Source organism: Sphaeramia orbicularis, chromosome 16 (assembly GCF_902148855.1).
Source record: "Sphaeramia orbicularis chromosome 16, fSphaOr1.1, whole genome shotgun sequence".
NCBI classification, from domain to species: domain Eukaryota; kingdom Metazoa; phylum Chordata; class Actinopteri; order Kurtiformes; family Apogonidae; genus Sphaeramia; species Sphaeramia orbicularis.
The window spans coordinates 31418315-31430580 of record NC_043972.1 but is presented as its reverse complement, the minus strand read 5'-3'; the positions used below and the strand labels follow the sequence as shown (position 1 = coordinate 31430580).

Here is a 12266-nt window from a genome sequence, read left to right as displayed (position 1 = left end):
ATTTTTATTTCACCACAATATGGCCGAGGACATAGCTGTACTGTTGCTGCTGTTAAAGCCCCAAAACTGTGACAAGGGGCTAAAAGCAGTCTGTTTTTTTTTTTTTTTAAACTTATGTTTGCAACTGTTTGGAACTTAAGTAGGCATGGAAATTGACTGCTAAACTTTGGGTGATGATTATGGGCTGATTTGAAAGGCCTAGTTTAAAAATGATCATCTGAGAAATCTATTGCAAAAGTATATTCATAATAATGATAATAATAATAGCTTTATTTATATAGTACCTTTTAAAAACAAAGTTTACAAAGTGCTTTTGACAGACATAGCAGAGGGCACAACAGCAGGATACAAGATGCAAGTAAAAACACTAAAACAGAAGCAACACAATAAGAGAGATGTGTACAACAAATGCAAAAACACGACCCTTCAAATAAATTAAGTGAATCGGAGTAAAGAGGGCAGGGATAACATAACATGATGCTGTCAAATCAATGTAAAAATGAAGGAGTGAGATAAAACAACATCATGTTTGAGAATATAAATTAATAATCAAAAAGGATAAAATTCAAATAAAAAAATAAAATTAAATAAAATTAAAAGGGCCAAACATCACATAAAAGCAAGTCTGTAAAAATGTGTTTTAAGAAGTGATTTAAAATATTAAAAACTGAGCGAGGCTGATACTTCTCAAACAAGAATGGACGCATCCTTGTGAACGAAAAATCCTTCCTGAGATATTCCAACAGATCAGTACACAAAGATGCACCATAGATGCATGTAAAAACACAAAGCAGTATTTTATAAGCACCACATTCCTTTGTCCACATGCCAAAGTGTCCTTGAGGAAGACACTGAAACTCAAGTTGCTCACAATGACTCTTGTCTAGTATGTGAAATTGTGGGGTTTTGTGTGCAAATGGATGAATATAACATTGTAGAGCATTTTGGAGACTATCAAGGTAGAAAAGGGCCATAAAAGTGAAAGTCTATTTACCATTTAACATATTCTATTTGTAAATATGAGAATGACATATACAGTACTGTGCAAAAGTCCTATATCAACATTAGGTTTAGTTAAGTTCTAATGACCACATATGTGCATTTGTCAGTCTCTGTATTAAGATACAATCTGGATATATGCAAAGTATGTAAAGCAGGAAAAACAAAAGTGTCAGGGAAAAACAGCTTCTATAAACCAAAGACATAATATTTAGTGTGACCTCCTTTTACACGAAACATGTCTTTAACTCTTTCATTCAGACAATATGAGATTTATTGCATTAATTTTCTGATGATTTATACTATATTTCATTCAACATATGTCAGATGTTTGTAACAGTTTCTGCTGCTTCTTGTCATGGAGGTCATATTAAATAGTGACTTTAACCTGTACATGTCATTTAGTTAAGATTGTTGTCTGTCTTTTGAGACTGTACACATATTCCTTGTATTTTCTTGTTGTATCTGAAGAAAAGAGAATGAGAAATGAATATTCATGCTCATTTCAACCCTGCAAAATCAACAAAGTTAAAGATGCTCAAAGACTTATGTACAGTACTGTATATATCTGTCTTATGTCTTGAATTAACACTAAACTATTAACAATAAGATTAGAATTTTAGAATCATATAAAATTCTTTCTGTGTCTCTGTGTGTTCTCCCTTGATACTCTGGTTTCCTCCCATTATCCAAAGACAGGCACCTTAATAGATTAACTGGTCACTCAAAATCGCCCATAGGTGTGAATGTCTGTATATGTCAGCCCTGTGATGAATTAGCAGCATGTCCAGGGTGTACCATGCCTTCACCCAGTGGTGGCTGGGATTGGCTCCAGCACCCCCGCAATGCTCTCAAAGACTAAGAGGCTTGGAAAATGAATGAAAATTAATAATCATATTCTCTTGAGACCCAGAAATGTACTTTTGTCCTCTGTAGAAAAACAAAACACACACAGAAAAAAAAAATGCTGTCCACCTCAAAGGACATTCCATATAAAACACACAAAAAAATCAGAAAAAAGTGTTGTTCTGCTATTCTGTTTCAAAATAAGACGATTATTTAATGTGAAAAAGCCAACATTTTTACGTTTTTAGGTCTCAGGAGAATGTAAAACGAGACCAACGTTATCCAAAGCAGATTTTGTGATACTGTATATTCCTCTTGCCATCACTGCTCCAAACTTCCAAACTGACAAAATACTTTGAAATATATACTGCCGGGCCAAAAAAAAAATCCCCATCAGGATTTAACTCAGCAAAAGCCTTCCATTGGATAACTAACTGATAAATAAGTTTCAGATGGAAACTGATGCAGTGAGTAGCTTCTCTTTTCTCAAATGACCACCAATTTGCAAAGGAGCATAAAGACTGGACAATGCCAGGATTCATCAGGCTCATCAGACTTGTGGAAGGGTGGTTTAGGGAGCATGAGACACCGTTTTCACACATGGATTGGCCATCGCAGAGTCCAGACCCAAACCCTACTGAGAGTCATTAGGAGGTACTGGAGAAAACTTTACGTAGCGGTCCAACTCTCCCATCATCAATACAAGATCTTGGCAAAATATTAATCCATCTATGGACAGAGATAAATGTTGGGTCCAAGGAAAAATTGCGTGTAAGACAGGCTGTGTATTTAATACTGTCAAAGCTCATTGGACTGAAATGCGAAGGGAAAAGCAAGAGTAATACAGGCAAACTGGCAGAAATGCTGAAGCCACAAACATCTTTCCCTCAGGTTTGTGCTTCACTGAGGCACTACGCTGTGTCATGAGACACAAAAAAAGAACTCCTGTGATGAGAACTATTTAGCCGCACAATATAACCCAGTCTGTATGGGGTCTATGGAGGTATGTTCTGCATAAGCTCATGGATTCCTGAATGTCCAACGGGGCAACAGGAGAGTTAAATATGGGAAACATCTGGATGACTGGGGAGCACACACATACACTCACAAACACACACACACACACACACACACACACACACACACACGCACATACCTTGTAGTCCCTCATTTGCCTTGTTATAACCTCCTCCCCCAGTGGTGAAACATGACCACATAATTGATTTATCAGAATGCTATGTGTCACCTCTAGAGCTCAAAACACCTCTGTGCTGGCCTTGACACATTTAGCAAAAACTACAATCATGACAAAACACACATGTGACAGGCTTTGTTGCGCACATACAATGACAAGGTAGAATTTCAGATGGGAAGGGACCACTCTTTACTTTACAAAGCCTTGGCTTCCTGTATGTGTCAACCATATGAGGGATTTTATTATTCTTATTATGTGATGAAACACACTTATGGACACGCACACCTAGCATGAATCGAGGGGGAGTCAGATTGTGAGGAATAAAGTTCAAGGATGATCGGGAATCATTAGAAACCATCAATCAGTGTGGGTTAAATCTGAAGAGTAACAGTTGCAGCTTTTCAGAAAATAAGTAAAAAGGAATGTTTTAGGGAAAAGTGCACATGTGTGTGTTTTTGTGTAAAAACTCACCTCTGTCCCAGCCATCATTGGGTTGCCCAAGTCGCACACGACTATTCTGGACTCATTGACCATGTTGTACTCGCAGTTTAACTGTGACAGAGACTAGAGGAGGAGAGAAGAGGGAAAAAGAATGAATGAATGAATGTGACAAATAGGCAGCAGCAAGAGTTAAGAGGCAAAGAGAGAACAAGGGAGGGAAGTATAACACCATCAAAGGGGGGAGGGAGAGAAGGGGTTGAAAAGAGAGGGAGGAGGAGAGCATGAGAGGAAGAGTGATGAATGTTCTGACAGTAACAACCTCATCAATCAAACAGCCCCATTACACACTCATTAGCACACACACTCACTCACACACACACACAGATAAACATGCACAGACACACACACAGCAGTTGACCCTATCCATTTCCGTGGTCACTAATGCAGCTTGTAAATCATAATAGGGGCTTTTGGGTTGTGGCCAGTAAGGCATGCTGTGCTGATAGCCTTTCCTTAATCACTCCAAATGTACACACACCACAAAGACACAACAGGATGTGATGTCGCACTGTAACTGCATGCACAAGTACTCCGACTCACTGCCTCTGTTCTCATGTTGACTTGGCACATGGTTCAAACACAGAGATAAGTGCTTCAGTCCGATGTGTCTATTCTTAGTGTCCACCTTATTAGACTTTAACATCAAATCTGGATAGTTGATTTCAGACACATTTGAGTCCGGTGTGTGTGTTTACCTCCACCCTGCGCTCGACTCCAATGTAGTCGGCCTCCGGTGGTATCAGTGTGTGGAGCTCGGTCTCGTAGGCTCCTTCTCCTAAGTTCGCCGCAGTGATGGTCAACATGACCAGGTTTTCATCTCCAATCACCAGCTCTGACTGATCTCTGTGTGTTTCATACAAGAGAACAGAGAAAAGGCATCAGTTTAACATGATAGAGGGCTGTGACCTGCTGCTGTTGTTTAACCATGTCAAACTCCTGCTTTTGTTGTAATTATATTTAAGTGGCTATATTTTAGGACTCGTCTTGGTAACACTTTATTTGAGCAGTCCACCTACAGACAGTTTACTTAGTATATGTATTGCAAATATGTATAACATTTCAACAGCTTGTTAGTTGAGATTCTAGGGATCACTATGGTAATTTTCAGGGCCAATACTGGTTACTACATACACATACACATATTTCTATTGGACTGTATTCAGCTATAGTTATAAAATCCACTCACCATGGCATTTTTTATGTCACAATAAATGTTTATCGCTGTCTGTTGCACTAATTTTTGGTCAGGATCTTGTGTTGATAATTTGAGAGTCAGACCACTGTGTAAATGTTTCTCCTATACATCCCATGGATTCTCAGTGGGGTTCAGGTATGAACTCTGTGGTGGCCAATGTATGTGTGAAATGATGTCTTGTTCTCTGAACCACTCTTTAACAAGTGGTGCGAGGCACAACAAACCCCGCCCCTCGCACATATTTCGCCCATTATAAGTAAATGGGAAGATTTTTAAAATTCTTAAAAAATCTGAACTTTGACTTACCGTTCCCAAAATATAATGAGATCCATTCTGGGTCACTGGTAATCTATAAAGTCAATTTGGTATGAATTCAACCAATAGTTTTGCTGCTACAGATATGTGAAATTTTGCCCACTATAAGTAAATGGGAAAAAAAGATTTTAAAAATTCATAAAAAATTTTAACTTTGACCTACTTTTCCCAAAATGTAATCAGATCTATTCTGGGTCACTGGCAATCTATAAACCCAATTTGGTATGAATTCAACCAATAGTTTTGCTGCTAGGGTGGGGTAGTAAATCTGAGTGTGATGAATCCTGGTATATTTGTGTTGGAACATCCCATTGAGAGAAAAAGCTGGTTAATCAGTATATTCAGGTGGTCAGCTGACCTCAAGTTTTGGACACAAACGGTCACTGAACCTCTGACTGACTGAATCAACCCTTCACTGCCTGCACAGGCTTGTACTGTAGACACTAGGCATGATGGGTAATCACTTCATTTGCCTCTCTTCTCACCCTGATGGACCCACCACTGTGGAACAGGGTCAACTTGAACTCATCAGATCAGATACATTTGTTCCCATTAAAACTGTCCAATCCTGATGCTTTCAATGAAACTGATGGTTGTTTAATAAATGAGAAGCTATAAACTGCATGAGTTAGGGTTATAGAACATGTTGTAGCTGAAACATATTAATCTTCATTCTTCTGAACCTGCTTTATCCTCACTAGGGTTGAGGGGAACATATTAATCACTGCAGTAATTGCCCAATAGAAGGCTCTGCGTAGTCAAATCCAGGTGGTGAATATTCTTGGCTGGGATGTGCACATTTACAATGAAAAGTAAAATCTTGGTGTTCACTTTTAGAAGAACTTCAACACAAAACTTGAAATACATTTAAGCTGATTCCAAATCAAATAGACAGAGTACAATTTAATACTATTCAATTCACCATCTTTATATTAAACTGGAGGCATTATCGATTTTATGCACTGGGGATTAAATAAATGTTCTCGTCTAATTTCAGTTTTGATAGTATATTACAGGTAACATGTAACCAATTAGTGTGATGACAGTTACATTTTTGCCAAAGTAGTAGTTTTTAAGATATTTTACAGGATAATGGATATAAAATAGAGACAGATAACCATAAAAATAGTGGATCCAACAATCAAAATCAGTCTGGAGATGGAACTTCTATACACACTCTGTAGAACATTACTAACTTTTTCACCATTTCATGTATAAAATATGAGAAAAAATACTCATATTTCTTGAGATTGAAAAACATACTTTAAATGACACACATAAAGTATCGAAGATAAACAGTTCAAATGCTAAATTCTCTCAGTAGGTAGACTATCCAAATGAAGTGTTACCCTTGTATTTTTCACTTTTTGTTCAGTTTGCAATGCTACATGGAATGAAATACCCCTGACCCCAGCAATAACCCTAACTGTGTGTGTGTTGAAGTATCTGTGTGTCAGTCAGTGAAGGGTGACAGGATGTTTGTGTAATGCTGCCATGGAGATACCATACAGCTGGAAACACTATTGAGAATAGGTGGAATCACACATCCAGTGAGCACATGTACACACACACGCACACACACCACATGGTAAAGGGAATTCTAATGTGAGCAGCTTCAGTGTAAACTTTGCACATCGTATGAGGAATAACAGATGTACTTTCATTGGTAGTGCTGTGTGGGTATGTGTGTGTTTTGCCGTCGGACGTGTTTACAGGTTGAGGTCAGAGGGCGTGGCTGCGTCAGTCTTACATGCTGGCAGAGAGCTGGAGGTTGGGGATACAAATATTGTCGTCACCGCAGTCCAAGAGAATGTAGGCCTGACAGGAAGAGAGGCACGCAGAGGCAGAACGTCATAAGGAAATGTTTAAGGTGCACTGGACATCATCAGAAAGCCAAAAATAGAAAAAAAAACATGTACCTAATTTGAAAAAACTTTGAAAACATTAACAATATGCTCTTTTTGGCATGCATTAGTGTTTTTTTGCAGCTTCACGATTATAGAGTATTAAAAAAATTCTATTATTGCAATAATGCACGAGTGAGAATGACTCATCACTAATTCATTTTAATAAAAACAGTGACTTATTCATATTCTCATTGTTCGCGATAATGAAAAAATAACTAAATGAGGTGTTTTGTAGATGTACTGTCATATGTGATTGCATGAAAACAGAAAAGTACTTTGATTTTCATTCTAAAATCCCGCCAATAAAAGCCATTTTTCATTTTCCTGGTCAGAAACACTAGAAAAAACATCTACAAAGGACTAGATTTACTGTCTCATCTTTGTAAAACAGAAAATAAAATATGAGAATAATAATAATGCTGAAGTATCTGTTGTTTCTGACCAAAAGGAAGTAAAAAAGCAAGTTGAGATAAACACATATACTAGATATCTGTAGTCTGACCCTGGTTGAGTGTTCATGTGGCTGTCATTTGGAAAAGATGAACCCCAGCTTGATAAGGCAGACTACTTATTGAAAAGATAAGGGGAATGCTGTAGCGTTTCATTAGGTACAGGAACTAATGTTTTGATAAACACTGCTTTCATCAGAGTTTGCATTTCACATGAAAACTCGAGGTCCAGATGTCATCCTTTCCTATCGCGACTGAAACAAAGGTTGTATCAGGTCGGGTTTATTTGACATTTAGCTGTATGATCTTAGTGCCAGGCTGAGTTAAGTCAGATCTTATATAAACTGGTGCTGGTGAGGTTTACAGACACATACGTATACATTTACATACATGTTCTTGGAGGAAGGTGCTGCTGTACTGGTTGAGGACGGGTGGGAGTTCTTTGCTGTGAGTGGGCGGAGCCAAGCTGTAGTTCAGAGCCAGGGAGATGGGGGTTAATTTGTCCCTGAACTCATCCTCCTCCTGGGAAAAAGAAGAAAAGAAAAAACATCTTTATTTTGTCTAAATGGAAAACATAAGAAGAGATTTTGTGTAACTTATTCCTTTATACGTATGCACATGGGGTTTGCTTACTTTCAGGTAAATGGTGTAACTTATGCATGCATGTGGCCGGTCTTGACCCAGCTTTAGGAGCCCTGTGCGCTGAGGCTGCTGGGTATCGATGAAGAGAACTCTCTTAACCCCCCCTCTGGTGCCTTTCAGCCAGTCCAGCTGCAGCTCAGCTCTCAGGTCTGGAGAAATGGGAATATCACAGCAACACATGAGGAACAAGTGAGAATATCATCTGCCCACAAAGTTTTTATTCCATATGGTCCAGCTCCTTGATACAGAATATATGAGTCTGCATGTGTGTATTTGACTTTCCATTAGTTATGCAGTAATTGCATTTGGAGGCGGTTTTAGATCAACAGAGCATTATTCAACAGTGGAAATAATATACACCTCCAGTGCCTGTGTCTGTCCTTTTGATCCCACCCTCCCTCCATCCCTGTTCTCCACTTTAAGTTTCACAGTCAGAGCCTTTAATGAGCTGTATGTCGGACCTGGCTCCGACTACTGTCCCACCCACTGAGCGTCTCCTTTTGGCCTCAGCCTCTCTCATCACGTTGTGCATGGCTGCTTACCTACAGAGCTGGGGATCCCCACTCCACTCACTGCTGCACATACGTCCACCTTTAAACTACAAGAAAATAACAGGAGTATAGAGAGGTAAAAAAGAGGAGGAAGAGTACATAGGCCAAATTTGCTTTGTATTGATTATTATTTGTTAAAGCTTGAGATTACAGTGTCAGTGCACATACATCTGCCTTTCCTGAAAGAGGTTACAGAGGCATTTTTATTTGTTTGCCAACTGGAACAGTGCAATACATAATAAACTTATAAGAATGTGGATGTTATTCGGAAGTGTTAATAAATATTGGCTTCACCGAAGCCAGTGGAAATGCAGAGAAGAGTTTTATGTGGTGCTCAGGAATAGAAGCTTAAAAATGATCAGATTGGACAAACCACAAATTCCTTCTTGTGCAAAGAAGAGACTTCCAGAGACAGTGTTTTGACAGTGAAGAGTCAGTGATGTGTTTGTATATGTTAGCATTTATACTGTTTTGTGTGTCAGTTTGTGTCAGTGTGCTGTTGCTTCGCTAACATTACTTGACAGGGTTGGAAGATAGTGTTGACGTGATGTTACATTGACTTAGCATTGTTTTGATTGAGGAAAAGTTAGTAGAAAGTTATATTTCTGGCAATTTAGAGTGTCTTTAGAGTTTTTTTTTTTTTTTCAATTAAATAAGTCTTAAAGATATACAAGCAGGTGATGTGTGATCATAGTAGTTACTGTTTTCCCCACATACGCTGATGAAAATCTTAGCAACGATATTACATTACATATTAAAGTTTTGGATCACCTTTTGCGACATACATTCATTATTATCATTTTATTCCCATAAAAAAGACCAAAATAACATTGATTATGAACATTTGTAAAGGTCATGTGATACCGTTGACAAGCAAGCAAATCAATAAAATACACATCATATGCCTAGTTGTGTTTATATACTCTAATACCGAAATATCAAACATTACAGCTTTAAGTTAAGTAACTAATTTGTTGTATACATTAGTATTACGGTCAGATAATCTCAGTACATATGTGGCATGGTATTTTATTCATGGACCATTTGGAGCATATTATGTTACAAATTTGGGTGTAAAAATTAAGGCATACATTTGTAGTGTATGTAAAACCATGTGTGTATTTGTATCGTAATAAAATAAACAATTACCAAGTTAACTTATTAACCATGAGCAAGGCACTATTTCCTTCCTTCACCGCGGGGCACAGCATCTCTTGAGGACCCTGGGAGTCCCTCCATTAGACATGGGAGACTGGGAAACATTTCTACATTTCCTCTATTTATGTGTGTATGGATGCATGTATAGTGTGTGTGTGTGTGTGTGTGTGTGTGTGTGTGCTATCACGTCTTTAATCAAGAACAGGAAAAGTGACTCCCACACATGGCGCTCTATGCTGTTAATATCCACTAATTTAAGGAAGCTTGCAGACATAACGCTCCTGATTCTACACTAAAGACTAAGCAGCATGAGGCGGGAGGTAAATGACCTCATGTGATTATTGTTTGTTTGGTTTCAGTTCACAAACCGTAACAACCAAAACGCAGATGTTGTGGATGCCTGTGTGTTTGTTAATAATTAGAATCTCTATTAGATGACACAATAATGATGAGCTAGCGCTAAATGTGTGCCATGCAGATGTGAGTTTATGTACGTGTGTGTGATAAAGTACAGGTTTCTATTTTTAAAATTGCTCCCTTAAGCCATTTTGACCCATACAGGTGGTTTCATGCGTGTTTAATATGTGTTCCGTATAAGCATGTGTGTGTTTTGTGCATTTAAGAGGGTGTGCTCAAGTGTGAATACTATAATAAGCGCTGTATGTCAAACTTAAGTGTATGCAGTGCGGAAATGAACCCCATTTTACTGACAACAGCTCTAGTTCTTGGCTAGTCATTACTGTATGTAATTTTCCCTCAAAATGCATCTGTGTTCTACCACCACACACACACCGCCGGCCAACCCTCCCTGCAACATACACACATAAACCCCCTCTTTCACGACTAAGGGTCTGCTTAATGAGTAAGAACATTGAATTTAAGACCATTCATTAAATATCTGTCTCTCTTTTTCTACCTCTCTTTCATCCCCTCATTGAGACCCTCTCCAGCGTTGACACCGAAATAACTAAAACGTCCAAAACTCTTCACCTCTATTAAACACAAGCGCCCCAGACATCCCCAATACTCAAAACCGCTATTTAACTCTCAGCATGTGTGTGTCCTATTTTCTGCGGTGTCCTATCTGATTCCATATCTCAGACCAAAAACTTACGCCGGTTTATTTAAATAAGCTGAGTTTGGCTTTGACAGAGTCCCACAGTTTGGTGCTTTCTGTCAGTCTGACCCACACCTATTCCGTTTTCCGCCTCTGCCAACACTCACACACGACTGCGCGCACACAGGCAGCCATGATGGCAGCTAGCCGAGCACACTTCTCTTGTCCAAATAGTCCTGCAGCCGTTCCAAGTCCAATAAGTTAGGAGCAACAATAGACTGTGGTGAAGCAGCAGGAGTTTTTAGTCTCATGCCCCCAAACTAAACTCACCCCCAGACTGTTCAAAGCCAGCTCGCTACCCACAGGAACAATAATATAATCAAAATAGTATTATGCAGTTTCAAATTAATTGTAAAGTCTCGTAAATCTGAATTTCCAGGTTATATGAGCACTGCATTTTTTTTTTAACCTGGAGCTAATTTATTGTTGCAGACGCACAAACAGAAACGCAGACTGTGAATTACTGCAGATGTCTTGAAAACAGGGGTGAAATATTTGTCACATGTGTTACTGTCTGTGCAATTTATTTGCTTTTGAAAATGTGTATGCTTTATACAACATGTCATTTTTGATTCAATAGGACTTTTGTAGATTATCTTCACTTTAGTGCAGCAGTGGAGCTCATTAATCTTATTTTTATGTTAATTCACCTTCTGACATCAGCTCTATCTTTAAAATCCAAACGATAATCTATATAGTGTTGAAAAATGACAATAGGAGGTTTTCTCCTTTGAGTGATGTTGATGGACATTAATTTCCCATAATGCAGTACCAAACAAAAGTGGCAAAACTGCATGCACAGCTGGAAAAAATTACACATTAAATTGTGGACTGTGGTTCAGAGCTACAGAAATATCTGAGAAACCAGAAAAGTCAAAGTCTATGGGAAAATGTTTGGCTTGTTTAATTGTCAGTGGTGTTTCAAAGTTGGCATGTCAGTTAATGGCTTATCCATTGCTTTTGAAAACTGTACGGCATGAAAATTATTATATACACTGTAAGAAGAGAATTTATTTGAGGGATCTCACCAAGTGACCATAATATTTGTGTGGGGCAGGTTACATTGGCGGTCTTCAGGGTTCAGGATTCTGGGAGTCAGGATCATTTTAGCATCAACGGACACGACAGCTCGAGCTCTGTACAAATACACAGTAAATTAATTGAAATTTAATGGATAAAAACAGGGCACTCCGTAGAGCTTTTGAAAACTGAGCATCTGGAAGGTTCTTACCTGTAGACGGACACCTCACCGGCTCCAAACGCTCCCACAATCAGATCTGTGCAGAGAAAGAGAGAGAAAACGAAGGACAAAGAGAGGGAGAGACGGGAAGTAGAGAGCTTCAAAGATTGCCACAGATGGGACTGATTTCAAGGTCTCCAGCAATCTTCAT

General features: G+C 38.6%; 1 protein-coding gene across 1 annotated transcript in view; it reads right to left on the bottom strand.

Moving 5' to 3' along the window:
- Nucleotides 1-12266, bottom strand: part of itga8 (integrin, alpha 8) — a 55843-nt gene that overhangs the window by 15062 nt on the left and 28515 nt on the right. Inside the window, exons 14-21 of the mRNA XM_030159231.1 lie at nucleotides 12107-12152; nucleotides 11904-12011; nucleotides 8592-8647; nucleotides 8041-8198; nucleotides 7798-7929; nucleotides 6802-6869; nucleotides 4237-4384; nucleotides 3512-3604 (exon numbers count right to left, since the gene is read on the bottom strand). Of these exons, the coding sequence (XP_030015091.1) occupies nucleotides 3512-3604; nucleotides 4237-4384; nucleotides 6802-6869; nucleotides 7798-7929; nucleotides 8041-8198; nucleotides 8592-8647; nucleotides 11904-12011; nucleotides 12107-12152 (809 nt within the window). The remainder of the gene's footprint in view (nucleotides 1-3511; nucleotides 3605-4236; nucleotides 4385-6801; nucleotides 6870-7797; nucleotides 7930-8040; nucleotides 8199-8591; nucleotides 8648-11903; nucleotides 12012-12106; nucleotides 12153-12266) is intronic.